This window comes from Lipotes vexillifer, unplaced genomic scaffold (genome assembly GCF_000442215.2).
Source record: "Lipotes vexillifer unplaced genomic scaffold, Lipotes_vexillifer_v1.1 scaffold394, whole genome shotgun sequence".
Taxonomy (NCBI): Eukaryota; Metazoa; Chordata; class Mammalia; order Artiodactyla; family Lipotidae; genus Lipotes; species Lipotes vexillifer.
In genome coordinates, this window is record NW_006791731.1 from 1,548,842 (window position 1) to 1,563,906 (window position 15,065).

Here is a 15,065-nt window from a genome sequence, read left to right on the forward strand (position 1 = left end):
CCTTGACCAGACGGCACAAGCAGCAGGAAGGAAATGTGGGCTGCAGAGAGGGGGCCTGATGGGGACCTTCTGGGGAGGCTGCCAGGGCGCAAGGGTGTGGAGCACAGCGTACGGGCCGGAGCTGCGGGCCTCACCCTCGTGACCTTACTCGATACCTCACCACACCGTGGCACTTTAGCTGCAAGGGAGTCCGGGAAATGCCATGTCAGCGGCCTGTGCGGGACGAGGAGGTGACAAGAGCTTGGCACTGGGCCAGACATTCTCCATCCAGACCCAGGACCCCTCTCCACCCTGTTTGTGCCCTGGGTCCCATAAGGATCCTATAAAGGCTTCCACTGGCCAAGACCTGAGGGTGAGAGGCTCAGCAGTCAGGCCACCTGTTCTGCCACACCTGACGCCTGGGCCACCATGGCAGCAGCTGCATCCATGTCACCAGCCTTCTCCCGTCACAGCAGCTCCAGCCGGCCTCTGGGACTGGCCCTTCCCCTCATTCCTCTGCACCGGGGAGGGCCAGTGGCTCCCGGCTGCTGTTGCCCTGGGGGCCATGAGTGGTCCCTGTTGCCCTCTCAACCTGACCCTCCCTTTGTGCCAAGTCTCCCTGGGACCCCTTGGAGTGTCGGCCAGGTGGTGGCAGGCACAGGCTGCACCCACTGCCTGCTGGCCCCAGGGTGTGTCTGGGGGCGACGAGCTCCTCCTACAGGGGGAGAGGGCCTCTCATTTCCTCAGGTCTTCCTGGCCCTGTGGATGGCCTTGTGGAGCACATCTCACTCCCCTCCTTGATTTACCCCCCAGAAAAGGGCCCAGGGCACGTCAGGGGTAGAAAGGATGTTGCCAGGTGCAACATTCTTAGGGGAAGGGGCTCCGTGGGCCGCAGGGAAGGCCGAGGGGCAGTGGATGCCTCGCAGTGGGGGGCAGCCCGGGAGCAGGCTGACAGGGCGGCGTGGGCCAGGGGTGCCCTGAGACCTGGCCCTCCCGGGATTCACAGCACTCCTGGGGTCTACCCCGACCCCAGCCCCCCGGCTCCCCCCAGGCCGGGTTCTGTCCCTTGGAGCCTGGGGCCCAGAGAGGGAGGAACTTGCTCAAGGTCACACAGAGGAGAGCGTGTCCCCTGCACCGGCGCACCTTCCTTGCCCACGCTTCGTGCCTGGTACTTTCTCTCTGAACACGCCCCCCCGGCCCCCGCCCCCTCAGCTCAGCTGCCTCACGTGGGACGTAAAATGTTTGTGCCTTCACTGTTCCCTTGTGGGGCTGCCCGTCTGCGCCCCTCACCCACCCCAGTTCATGGGGAGCTGCGGTGCCCTGGGCTGGGGCCTTTCTTATCTGTTTTGTGTTCAAGGCACCCAGCACCTAGCACCAGCCTGAAGCACTCATTCTTCAAATATTGACAGTTGCCCGTGTGTTTGTTGGTGTGGTTTGATATGAAGTGGCTGCTGTAAGGCAGTGGTTCTCAGATGGGGGCGTTTCCGTGGCCCAGGGGATGTTTGGCGGGGCCTGAAGACATTTTCAGTCGCCCGAATGGGGGTGCTCCTGGTGTCCAGGGGTGCAGGCCCAGAATGCTGCTCCACACCCTGCCGTGCACAGCACAGCACGACAGAGTCCTTGGCTGACGCAGGCGGGACCGCCAGGAGCCCCGGTGATGACGCTGCTTTGCTGGCGTTGGGACCCGCCACTCTCCCTTACGATTTTTCCCTTTGCGGTGGGAATCTCTGTCCTCGGCCTGTCCCACTGCTGTATTTTGGAGGCACGTAATTTGTCTGGTTGCACAGATTGACAGCCAGAGAGGAATTTGCCAGGATGTATCATACCCGGACTCGGCCATGTGTGATGTAGAGAGGGTCTGGAGGAGACTCTGGGCTTTAGGGGTTAGTGGGGGGCCCTGTAATGAGTTAAGACTCCTGGGCTTATTGGGATGACGGGAATGCACCGTGCGTGTGAGAAGGACGTGAATTTTGAGGGCCAAGGGCGCAGTGCTATAGGCTGAACTGTGTCCTCCCCTAATTCATATGTTAAAGCCCTAACCCCCAACCTGATGGTTTTCAGAGAGGGGGCCTCAGGGTTGGATGAAGTCATGAGGTTGGGGCCCTCACGATGGGATTCGGTGACCTGAGAAGATGTGGCACCAGCTCTCTCTCTGCCACGCGAGGATACAGTACGAGGGAGTCACCTGCAAACCAGGAATAGAGTCCCCGCCAGAACCTGCCCACCCAGGAACCCTGATCTCAGACTGCTGCGCTCCAGAACTGGAAGAGAAACAAATTCTCTTGTTTATGTCACCCAGACTCTGGTATTTTGTTATGGCAGCCCAAGCTGACCGAGATAGATGACCTAATGGACATGACTCAAATATAGAAGACCACGGCGGTGATGCCCTGTGGACAGTTATTAAACTCCACTCCTAATAACAGTTTGAGCTCTGACCTGGGCCCCAAACTGAGCTCTCACTGGGGTCAAAGTCTGAGCGCCGACCCTGGGCCCATGCTGAGCCCCATCCCGTCACTCATGCACTGGGCACGCAGTGAGCCTCAATGAAGCCTGGATCCTTTGGTGGGATCCAGCTTTCCGGGAAGGCCTGTGGGGGCGTGACTGCCTGCGGTCCCTCCACACAGGAATGGGGTCGAGGTGTGGCTTCGATGTGACTTCCCCTTAGCCCCCTTCCTTTCCTCTGCTCTGTGGCCACCTCCTAGGACTCCAGATTTTCCTGTTCTCTCGTGGCCCTCCACCTGCCCGCCCAAACCGGTTGGGTTCCCTGGAAATCCTGCCTGTTCACATAGCTCAGAGATTTCCCTGATCTTGTCAGTGTGAAGCTGGGGCTGCTAGGACTGGTGGTGGGGCTGGGCACTGGGGGGAGGCAGGCTGTGTAGGGTAGACCCACCTCACAGGGGTTCCTTACGAATGGGCCACTGCCACCTCCTGGGGCTGCCACGTGGTTCCACACTTTCATGGACATCAGTTTTGGATGAATTCATTATTTTATGCAGAATTAATTAAAAATAATAAAGATGGGGTATTACTGCAAAACTGCAACGGAATTCTCTTCCACATTTGTAGACATTTTCCTTTAGAAAAATGCATGTATCACCAGGAGGGTAATTGGTGCACTGCCAGATCCCTGACAGATTGGGGAGAGCATCCACAGTGCCGGGCTCCCCATTATAGGTTCTCAAAATTAAAGCCGTGTATTGCGAGCTGACTCTGCGAGGGTGTCTCTGTGTGTGAAAACTGCATGTGAAAGCGACCGTGTGGAATGCATGTGTGAGGGTGTGATCCTGGGTGAACAGTGCACATGGAGGGCGTGTGTAAATGCGTGTCCCACAGCTGAGTGTGCGTGCAGGGCACTGAGACCCCGTCCACCTGATCGGTGCGCCAGCCCCACACCGTCCGTCCTGGGCTCAGGGGTCTCTGTCCCCAGAGAGCCCTGGTCGCAGAGGTGCCCCTCCTGTGTGTTCCCGAGTCCTCAGGGCCTCGGTGCCTCTCAGGACTGAGCCCCTAGCTGGCCCCCCTTCTCCTGTCCACCCCTCCCTCCCCGAGTGAAGTCGGGGAGCCAGGAGCTCCGGCCACACCCCCGGCCCCCAAGTAAAGTCCCCTCTGCTGTGAGAAAACCTCGCCCTGGCTCTGGGGGGACCAGATATCTCTCCACCTGAGGGTCCGGAACCTGGGCTGGGTGCCCAGCGTGGCGCAGGCCAAGGGCCACGGGCAGAGGGGCCACAGCACTCAGGAGCCCCGTGGGCTTGGAAGACAGTGAGAGCAGGACCTCGCCAGGCCTGGTGGTCCAGGAGGACCTTTCTGGGGCACGTGGGATGCCACGGGAGGGGGCGGTGAGGGGGCGTCCGCTCAGCCAGACCCTCTCCAAGGCCTTCGGGCTGTGGATGGTCTGGCTTGGTGGGGGGCCTGACCCTGTGCACTGGAGGGATACTTGGGGGAGGGCGCCCTCCATGCCAGGCTTCATGCGACACCAGGGGATGGTATTCCTTCTCTTTGTCTCTTCCCGACCCCTTCCTCTCTGCCAGAGTGGACTCAGTCCTGGAGAGGAGTCCTGAGGCTCGAGTCCCAGCGTGATCCTGGGAGCATCGGCCCCAGCAGGTTCTGAGGGGAGCAAGAGATCCGGTTCCCACAAGGTGGCAGCAGAGTGCCATGCGGGGATGAAGCCGGCCTTCCTGGGGTCAACCTCACCATCCCCGGAGACCCCGCTGGCTAAGGACCCTCCAGTCCGCCGGGGGCCAAGGGCAGAAGCCAGGGCCAGGGGAGGCAACAGCGGGTTCAGGGCGGCCTGCGGGGAGTGAGCAGAAGCCAGACGCTGCCTGGATGTGGAGGGCAGAGCGTGGGGGTGGTGGGACAGAGAGTCAGGGACGACTGCGCGTTTTTGGCCGGTGAGCGGCCACTCACCGCGGTGGGTGTGAAGCTGGAGCCCGGCCAGGGGAGGGCTGCGAGCCCAGGTGTAGAAATGCCGGCCCGAGGGTTAGAAGGCTATGTACGTCGGGACGCTGGGTAGGGCACAGGCGGCTAGAGTTTGCGGGCGGGGTCCTAGCAGGAGGCATAAATCTGGGAGCTGCCTGCCTTTGCTGGTAGGCACAGCATGAGACTGGAGAAGAGCCCAGGAGGGGGCGTGGACAGAAAGGAGAGAGCCGAGGGGTGAGGTTGGCCCGTTGGGAATCAGCAGGGGAGGGTGAGGAAGGAGGGCCAGGGGCGGGCGCGTCCTGGGAGCCAGGGGAGGAAGGTGAACGAAGAGGAAGGGAACTATGAAAATCTATCCTAGTTCCCTGTTGCTGCTGCCACAGATGACCGTAAACTGGGCTTAAAACAACACACAGGGCTTCCCTGGCGGCGCAGCGGTTGAGAGTCTTTCCTAAGAGGCCTTAGGTCTTCTAGAGAGGATTTTAAAAATGGAATTAGTTCAGATATTTAGTAAAAGCTGAAGTGTTGTACCCCAGGTAGTATCTGCTAAATTACAGAACTTCTGTTTTATGAAAGACTTAATAATTTAGTTGCTTCTTTGTAGTGCATTTAAAGATGTTGTTTTGTTTGAGAAAAAGAAAATTCACCAATTATAATGAAATGAATAGTCCTCCTAGGAAAAATGTGCCCTCCCTCCCTCCTTTTCATACAACTGCTCTTGTTAACATTCTTGCATTTACAAGAGCACTGAAGGACCCTGGCCCAGCAGAGAGTGTATTGGTGTCCTACTGCGGCTCCATAACAAATTCCCACAAACTTCATGCCTTAAAACAACACACATTTATCACTTACAGTTCTGGAGGTCAGAAGTCTGACGCGAGCCTTACGGAGCTAAAAATCAAGGTGTGTCCACAAAGCTGGCTCCTTCTGCAGGCTCTTTTCCGGCTCCTGCAGGCCCTGCACTCCTTGGCTGGTGGCCCCTTCCTCCATCTTCTAGGCGCACGCTCCATCCTGCGTCTGCTGTCATATCTCCTTTTCTCCCTCTGCGTGCATCCTCACATCCTTCTCTGGCTCTGTGCCTCCTTCCTCCCTCTTATGAGGACCCTGTGATGACACCGAGCCCATCCTCATAATCGGGATCATCTCCCATCTCAAAAATCGTAACGCAATTGCATCTGCAAAGTCCCTGATGCCATGTGAGGTGACCCAGTCACCGGTTCTGGGGATTCGAGCTTGGGCGTCCTCTGCCCCTCATGCAAAATACATTCACGCCATCCGAAGGTCCCCCAAATCTCAACTCATTACAGCATCAACTCAAGTCTGAATCTCATCCAAGTCTCCCCAGCTCAGAAATTTCAAATCTCATCATCCAAATCATCTAAATTAGGGGTGGACGAGGCCAGAGAGGAGGAAAACAGCGTTGGCCGGTGGACTTCGCAAAGGGAGGGGCTCAAGCACTGCCTTCCTCCATCAGGAACGTCCCCACTCGAGGCCTCCCGGCTGGGGGCGCCGGGCCCACCCTGCCCTGCTGCCACCCCTGCCCAGGACAAGAGCCCCCGACTTTTCGGCCCAGAGATGCACCCATCTCCGAACCCGAGCCTACGGTCACCGCGTGCCCGCCGCCAACCGCGGAGCCACAGAAACGCCGAGTCCCCCGGGCAGCCTAGAGTGTCCCGGAAGTGGCTGGGGGAAGGCGGAGCGGCGCGGACCGGCGGGGGGCGGGGCGCTTCCGGCCGGCGGTGGCGGCTCGGGGTCCGCAGGTGAGTGGCGTCCAGGCTGGCGCGGGGGCCGGGCGGGCCGCTGGGGCCCGGGGCCGAGCTGCTGGTGCGGAGCCTCCCCCGGGCCCCCGAAACCGAGCTGGTCTCTCCGCAGCCTCCCTCCGAGCCTGGCCGGGGCTCCCCCCCGAGGAAGGAGCAGCCCCCGAGGTCCCTTCGCCAGGAAGGAGCCGGCCTGAGACCTGGCTGCTTTCTTTTCTTTTTGGTTTTTGCCTTTCAGCCCCAAACGTGGTCCCCGGCGTTAGAAACGCTGTCAAAACAAGCCTTTCCCCTAACCTGAGCCGTCCCCCTGCTTCGGGCTGCCCACGGCCCCGCACCTGCGCCCACGAAGGAGGGGTCTGCGTGGGTAACTAACTGCCCGCCTCCCCTCTGCAGGGTGCGCACCCCCATGTCCGCCCCTGACCCAGGACCCCTCCCCAGTCCCTCTTGCCCCTCAAGACCTAATCCAGCCCTTCCTCGGGCCGGAACACTTGTGTCCAGACTATTTTTCTAGTAGTCGCCCCGCTCCCCACACACGCCCTTGCACACTACTGGCTACTGCCGAGGAAACGTGGTTTCTCACATCTTCCTCCTGAATTCCTCAGGCTCTCCTCTCAGGAAGCGCATCTCCCCGCCGACAGGAAGGGGCAGAATGCAGGTGGTGCCCCACTCTTCTCTCTCCTGCCGCAACTCTGCCCCTATGGCCCAAGAGGGTATCAGTGGCAAGGCTTCAAACCGTTTTAATTTTTTGGCCGTGTTGTTTCCTTTTGGCTTAAGAAATTGTTTCAGAAGTAATATCTGAATTTCACTTTTAAAGGAAGTTTTTGTCTCTCCAGCGGGACCGGTGTTTCCATCTCCCTTGTATCAGGCTCAGACGTGAGGAAGCGTCCACAGTGAGCCCGTGTCTGGCGCTGAGCCTCCTCCCGGTGCCACGTCTGGCCCTTCCTCCTGCCTTTTGTGCTTAGAGTCAGTCCCTCGCAAGTGACCGGGGGTCCCCTATTTCCTCCTGGTTTTTACGACGGTTTTATATTAAATGTTTCCTTAAGGATGGATTATGGCCTTTAGTTCCCTCTGCTCTCCACAGGGCCAAGCAGTGCACATTCACACTGTCCCCCAGTAAATATTGCGTTAGCCGAAAAGGTCGTTCGGGATTTTCCATAGCATCTTACGGAAAAGCCTGAACAAACTTTATAGCCAACCCAATAGGATGAAAATAGGTCCCAGCAGGCCCAGCACCTGCACTTTGCAGACCAGGAGACTGACTCAGAAGGGTTAAAGGACGTACCTTGGGCTGGCTGCTGACATGCCTAGGATTTGTCTTTGGGACTCTTGCTACATCTGAATAAACTTCATTTCTGTTGAGCCGTGGTCTCAAGGGGCTACCTTTTTATGTTGCACGCGTGAGTAGTCCTGTGGCCTCACCCGTGGCGTGAAGTTGGACAGAGCCGAGTGTGAGGGTTTGGGAGGGAGGTGAGGTGGGAGTTGCTGCCTTTCCACGCTGGGACCTGGCGACGGATGCTGTCAGCTGCCTGTGGTGCTGCCTCGGTGACTGGCAGTCCCTCCCGGGTGAGAGGGAAGCCAGGGGACACAGCTGGCCGGGAGGGAGAAGACAGGACTTGTGGCAGACACGCCACACGGCCCGAGCAGACCAGCCAGGGCTGGTCAGTGTGGGGATAACAGCTCTTCACTCCTCAGGGGCTGGAAGAAGTTGGCGTTTTACCAGGTGACATGTGACAGGGCTGTGATTCTCACAGGCTGCCCAGGCCAGCCAGGACCATCTGCTAAGTCCTACATGTCTGCTCCACGGAGCAGGGAGGCGGCGGGGTGGGGGGCATTTGGGGAAATTGTCATAAAGGGATGGACATGACTAGCTCGAAGGGACCGTAATGACCCAGATCTTTATGAGGATGAAAGATAGATGATGATGAAAGACAAGTTAAACCAGAGCTGTGGGGTTTATATAAGTCACTTTCCTTTATGTTCTCTTACTAGCTTTAACCAAAGACGTGTATGTCACCTTAAACACCAAGTTTACTACTTACAAGGACACACAACTGATGCAGGAAGACCACCCTGCTCCCAGCGGGGCCAGAAGACAGTTCTTGTATTTTTGTTCCAGCATGAATTAGTAATTTATTCATAGAGTGTTCTCGATCAACAAGTATTCAGGAAGCCCGCTCTGGCCTGGCCCTTTCCAGTGTCCTGTGTGTGTGTAAGGGAGGGAGGGTGCATGTGAGTGTTTGCACGCTCACGTGTGACTGTGCGTCCAGAGGCATCCTTGGCGTCTGAGCATGTCGCTGTGGGGACCAGTAGCTGAGAGACTGGCAGCCCCTCTGGGGGGAGCCCGAGGCCTACCAAGGCCTGGTTTTCTAGAAGCAGTTTGGGGCCCGCTGTCAAAGAGAGGGTTTGAGGGGACCTTGTTTCAGAAGAGGTTTGCAGGTTCCTCAGCCCCGGAAGTCTAGAGGAATCCCTGCCCCCCGCAGCACCTCCATCCCCTGCCTCGGCCGCCCTCAGAGGAACAAGGGCTTTGTGAAGGTGGATAGGTCAGGTGGGCCGAGAGCAGCTACAGCGGGAAGGTTGGTTCTGGAGGTGAGACGTGGCTCTCAGGTCGCCCAGCGCCTATGGCTTCCTTGCTTCGTCCAGTGGCATCACCCTTGGCGTTTTTCCCGGGAGGCCAGGTTGCTTCCAAGAGAGCCACTTTTAATTTGGAGCCATAGTGAGCGACTCAGAGGTCACTTGTGGAAGCTGAGAAGAGCCAGTGTGCCCAGCGCGCCAGGCAGCCCCCCTATGCCGGGCAGGCCTCTTCCCTGCGCCACCTGCCGGCCAGCTCGCGTGTTCATCGCCTCCACGACACCGCCCCCTGCCGCTCCCCAGCACGTCGAAAGTAACGAGGGTGTGCCTACAGTGGTCGAGGCACGGGCTCCGTAACGTTTTTCTTTCTTCCCCCTTTTGCTTTCCAGCTGCTAAGTCACGATGTGCGTGAGAGAGGCACCCACGGCTCAGACGGTGAAATCTCGATTTGCCGGAAACCAGCTCCCGGGACCCCTTTACCCTCCGGTCCGTGTTTGAGGGGAGAAGCTGCCACCGTCCCCGCAGAGAAGGCTGGAGGTTCCAGCCGTGGAAGCCTCGGGCGGCTGACGCTCGTCCCCCCTGCAGAGAGGGCCGGGAAGCTGCCCGGGCCAAGAAGGGGCCTTGGCTCCTGGGGGCCCGCGTCAGCATCAGCAGGACGCCAGTGGGCGAGGGTGGTGGGAGGGGAGGGAGGGTTGGAAAGGCCTCCAGCACTGGCTCAGGTGCGACCCCTGTCGGCCGGGGCGAGCCCGCTCCTCATGGCCTCCAAGCCGGCTGCCGGGAGGAGCCCGGGGGAGAAGCGCAAGAGGGTGGTGCTGACCCTGAAGGAGAAGGTGGACATCTGCCGGCGCCTGGAGGAGGGGGCGAGCAGGAAGGCGCTGGTGCAGGAGTACAACGTGGGCATGTCCACCCTGTACGACATCAGGGCCCACAAGGCCCAGCTGCTCCGCTTCCTCGCCAGCTCCGACTCGGACAAGGCCCTGGCGCACCGGCGCACGCTGCACACGCCCAAGCTCGAGCACCTGGACCGCGTGCTGTACGAGTGGTTCCTGGTGAAGCGCGCAGAGGGCGTGCCCGTCTCGGGCCCCATGCTCATTGAAAAGGCCAAGGACTTCTACGAGCAGATGCAGCTGACCGAGCCCTGCGTGTTTTCTGGCGGCTGGCTCTGGCGTTTTAAGGCCAGACACGGCATCAAGAAGCTGGATGCGTCCAGCGAAAAGCAGGCGGCCGACCACCAGGCTGCAGAGCAGTTCTGCGGCTTCTTCCGGAGCTTAACTGCCGAGCACGGCCTGTCCCCCGAGCAGGTGTACAACGCCGATGAGACCGGCCTCTTCTGGCGCAGCTCGCCCAGTCCCAGCCCGGAGGGCGGGGCGGTGCCCGGCCCCAAGCAGAACAAGGACAGGCTGACCGTCCTCATGTGCGCCAACGCCACGGGCTCCCACAGGATCAAACCCTTGGTGGTCGGGAAATGCGGCGCCCCCAAGGCGGTCCAGGGCATCCAGCACCTGCCTGTCGTGTACAAGGCCCAAGGTAACGCGTGGGTGGACAAGGAGATTTTTACTGACTGGTTCCATCACATCTTTGTGCCCGCGGTGAAGGAGCACTTCCGAGCCGTGGCTCTGCCCGAAGACAGCAAGGCCATCCTCCTGCTGGACGGCTCCCGCGCCCACCCGCGGGAGGCCGAGTTGGTTTCGGAGAACATTTTCACCATCTTCCTGCCCGCCAGCGTCACCTCCCTGATCCAGCCCATGGACCAGGGCATTCGCAGGGATTTCATGAGGAACTTCGTCACCCCTTGCGGCACGCTGCAGGCCTTCACCCCCCGCTGCAGCGTGCACGACGCCGTGCTCGACGTGGCCTGTGCCTGGAACGCGGTGCCGGGCGCCGTCTTCAGCCGGGCCTGGAGGAAGCTGTGGCCCAAGGTCACGCTCGTCGAAGGCTCGTCTTCAGAGGAGGAGCCCGAGTGCCTCAGGACGAAGCCTCCCGACCAGACCTTCATGCACATCCCCGGGCTCGGGGGAGGCGCCCCAGCCCGCCTTGGGAGCGCGGCCACGGGGAGTCCCGAGCTGGCCGAGGCGGGGGTGGGTGACGAGGCAGCCTGGGAGCAGGCGGCTGCATCCTTCGATGCTGTGGTGCGCTTTGCGGAGGGGCAGCCCTGCTTCTCGGCACAGGAGGTGGGCCAGCTGCGCGCGCTGCGCTCTCTGTTCGGCAGGCGGCAGCAGGCACAGCGGTGCAGGGCCCTCAGGGCCTCAGTCAAGCTCGAGGCACCCTGGGAGCACGCTGGGCCTCGCGGCGCCCCGCCTCGCTCCCCTCTGCCCGGCTCGTCCACAGCGGGTGAGGCCTGAGGCAGCGGGGCCTGACCTGCAGTCTCAGGGGTCACGTCCCTCAGGACGGCCCGCCCCATCGGGGTTTTGCCGTATGGCCTGTCGTGCCACATGGGCGCCGGGGGTCTTCCTGAAGGGCCCACCCAGACCCAAAACGTACCGGAGCCTCTGGTGGCCGGAAGCCAGCCTCGTGTTTGCTGGCTGAGCCTTGCTGTGTCCGAGGGTGGAGATGTCTCTCTGTCCAGGTGGGGAAGAGCCGCCTTCAGCCGACCAATGGCGGTACCCGCTGACACTTGACAGGGCTGGCACTTCCTGTGGCCCACCGCTCCCCTCCTCCGGGACTCAGTCTGCTGGTCTGGGGGCCAGCCCTGAGTCGGGCAGGTCACCGAGGGCGGGACTCAATACGAATAAGAGTCGGTGTGGCCCCTGCCAGTGGCTCTACAGGCCACACGTCCCCCTTCAGTCGTGTGCTCACGTAGCAGCACAAGTCTCTCAGAGTTTCTCCACGTTGCCAGCACATCCCGCCTCTCAGGCTCAGACCCCAAGATGCAGCAGGCTGCACGCCTACTTGATGTGGTAGAATTGCTCCGTTAAAGCCAGCAGGAGTGGGCGGCTGGGGTGCCCGTCACCCCAACGTGGGGCTACAGGGCACTGTCAGTGTTTCGAGCATCTTGGCTCCGAGTCCAACCTACAGGCCTCGTCCCCCAGAATCTCACATTTACAGCCTCTGCATTAATAAACTTTGACCAGATGTTCAGAAATTAGCCTTAGGCGATATAACAAAAACAGTAAAACATGCAGCTGAGCTGTCTAGCAGTATTTGAACTCCTATTTTCAGCTGTTTGCCCCGCAGTGATTCACGCGGGGAAGGCTGGCTGTGCTGGTGTCTTGTAAAGGCCGATTGCGGGATGACGCGGCTGTGCTTCCTGTGTTGCAGCTGATTCCCAGCCTCTCTGTTCTGCCGTGTTGCTCGTCGGCACAGCCGCAGGACAGAGAGCCCCTTATCGGCCGTGGTCGCCCTCTTCGAATGTACGTGAAATGGGTGTGCTTTTCTGTGCTCTTTTCACTGCTCCGCCTTCAGTTGCATCCCCTTCTTGGGTAGCTGAATCGGCACATAGTTTTCATTCCTGTGTTTGTTGCGTGCCGAGAGCCCTCCGTGAGAGCCGAGGAGAGGTGAGGGCTTGCCTCGCAGTCGGTTTCTCTGGTGTTTTTACATCTTTCCAAACAGTGAGGTGACAGTCATGGCTGGCCTGGCACTGCTCTGTGGACCGTGTGTTTCCTGCTTTAAATGCGTGTATGAAGACTGTGAAACAAGCACAGATAGTTTTCACAGTGTCGTTGCTGATTCTTTGGGCCAGGTTGCCTCCTGCTGTGTTGTCACATCGGTTTCCTTCCCGTGTTTGGGGCGACATCTGTGCACCGTGTACCTTTGTGCCACTTTTGGACTCCTGTGCGTCCCCTGTGCGGCTGAATTGCAGCTGCTTGAGGTGTTGACAGGGTTAGATGTCAGGGGCGGCAGCGTGGAGATGGACGGACACGTGGAGAAGCTCCCTCCCCACTGTCAGCCCCTCGACCCCAGCCCAGTGGTTCTGGAGTAGCGGGACTGTGCTGGGGGGCGCGGGTGGAACCGGCTCTCCTAGGCCCCCCGTGGGTGCTCTGTCCCCACCAGCCTGTAGACCCCAGGCCAGACTCCTGTTCTGCCCTCACAACCTGCCCCCGTCCTGGCTGTGTTGCGGACGATCAATGAGCACGCGTCACCGACCAGCTGAGGGTGTCCTCCTTCCAGGACCAGACACGCCCCCTGTGCTGCGTTGTTCTTCAGGGGGCAGGACTCGGCCCTGCCTGCTTCCCTCTCCCCTGATGAGCCAGCACGCCCCCTCCTCATGGCCTCAGTGCTGGAGATCCTGGGCGGTGCGAGGTTTCTCGGGGTGCAGACTGAGGTGCAGCGTGAGGTGCGTGTGCCTGGGGAGGACCGGAGCCTGGCGGCGCCCAGCTGCCCATGGGTGCCCCCGCCTCTGCCCTGCCCCCGAGTGCCCACCCCTGGGGCTTTGCTCTTCACTCACCATCCAGTTTCTGAGAGGCTCAAGGGGTCAGAATGTTCTGGTCTCAGAATCTTTCCTAAACAGTCTTAGGGGGCCCCACTGGACTGCGTGCGAAATCGGAGCCGGGTGGGAAGGCCTCCTCATCCGCCCGTGCATCGGCCCCTCTGTCTCCTCTCCTGAAGCCCCCGGGGGCAGTGGGGTCTCCGTCCCGCTGGCAGAGCCTCTTCCAGGCCCCCTGCTCACCCTGCAGGGGCAGCGAGCTCAGGCACAGCGGGAGTGGCGCACACTCCTCCCGCCCCAGGCAGGCAGCACCGGTGCCCTGGGATAAGCCCAGGAGTCGTCCCTGTCGGGACTCGGCGGGCCCCTTCCGGTCTGTTTGCCCGCCTTGACCTTCCCCCTTCTCGGTGGTCAAAACGACTTGGCAGACCCCGAGCTGGGAGGAAGCTGCCTGCGGCCGCACCATGTCCTCAGCCTCTCCTTCCCTCCACGGGAGGAATCGGGGCGTCCCCGGAGCTGGGCGAGCAGCAGGTGTCACCCCTGCCTGTGGTGGATAAGGGACCGTTCCTGGGCACTGCCTGCAGTGCCGGGATCCAGGGAGAGGAGACCAGAGTCTGCTGGGAGGCCTGGGGCCCCCGACTCAGGACAGGCAGCCTCCGCCGGGGTTGCCCCTTGCCTGAGCCTGGCCGAGCAAAGGCTGGACTCGCAGGTTGTAGATGGAATTCAGGCATCTGCCAGGGGGCTGGGTGGGTCGGTGGTCCTTCACAGTCTCTTTTGCTTTGGATCTGCTGCCTGCAGTGCCTGCTCCCCAGTGCTGGGGGGTCTGCAGGCGCCCCAGGTTAGACCCACAGTGTGGGAGGTCCTGGAGGTCCTCCAGTTGGGGAAGGCTGAGCCTGGGGTGAACTGCCCTGCCTCACCAGTGTTTCCTGCGGGGTGCGGGGGGGAGGCAGCTGAGGCCCTGCCCTGGGCGTGTCCACGTGGTAGCACTCACACCTCTGGTGAGCCAGGTGGTGGGGTAGGGGGGATTGGAGGGTGGGTGGGTGGAGGGCAGATGAATGAAGAAAGGAAGGAAGGCAGTTGCAGCCTCTGCTTGGACCTTTTTCGGCCAGGATTACCCAGGTCGGAAGGCAGAGCCCTTTGGAGGCAGCTCGGGACCACCGTAGCCAGATGTTTCTGGAGGGATGGAGGTCGGCGGCAGGGACACACGCGGCTTCTGTTCCTGGGAGGCTGTGGCACAGGGACAGCAGAATTTTGGGCAAACAGGACCTGCCTGGGCAGCCCCAGGAAGGAGGCATCCACAGGCACCCGCTTCAGTGGGTTTTCTTGGTTCGTAAACGTGCTTCTGTTTCATCCATGCGTAGCGTTGCTCAGCGCCTGCTGCGTGCTGGGCGTCGGGCTCAGCTCGAGGCCAGAGGGTGGTCAGACAAAGTCCCTGTCCTGCTTCCAGGGAGCACAGGTCTCCCGAGAAGGGCTGCTGGGGCGGCCGCGCTGTCTGGCAGTTGCGTTCCCGGGTCGCAGCCGCCGTGTCCGTGAGGACGCGGGGCACGTTGCCGAGGGGAGGCTGGGTTGTGTGTGAGGGTGCTTCACCTGCGTGGCAGGCCCGGCAGGCCTGGATGGCTGCCCCTTCCACCTACCGCTCAGCTCCGGAAGCAGGGCCGTCACTCACCCCCAGCCCCAGAGCTGTGCTCGGAGGCTCTTCCCGGGGAGGAGCGGGCTGTGGGACAGAGCTCCTGGCCCCTCTGCTAAGGAGCTGACTTAGTTTGCTGCAGTGTGGAGTGCAAGCCTCGGGCAGCTCTCAGAAACCGGACGTGGTGGAGAAAGGCCAGGGGGAGGAGCTTGGTAGATTTACTGGTGATGCAGGCTAAACTGTAGGCTGTCTGTGGGTCAGGGAAGAAAATCTCAAGCACTGATCTCAGTATCTATTCCTTCAAAGGAGCCAAATTTGACTGGATTGGTCTGAGAAGCAGCTTACACCCAGGGCATTGTTA

General features: G+C 60.6%; 1 protein-coding gene across 1 annotated transcript; it reads left to right on the forward strand.

Moving 5' to 3' along the window:
• Positions 1 to 9,472: 9,472 nt before the first annotated feature.
• On the forward strand, positions 9,473 to 11,059 carry JRK (Jrk helix-turn-helix protein). Its single transcript, XM_007464622.1, has one exon. The coding sequence runs from the start codon at positions 9,473 to 9,475 to the stop codon at positions 11,057 to 11,059; it is 1,587 nt and encodes a 528-aa protein (XP_007464684.1).
• Positions 11,060 to 15,065: the final 4,006 nt, after the last annotated feature.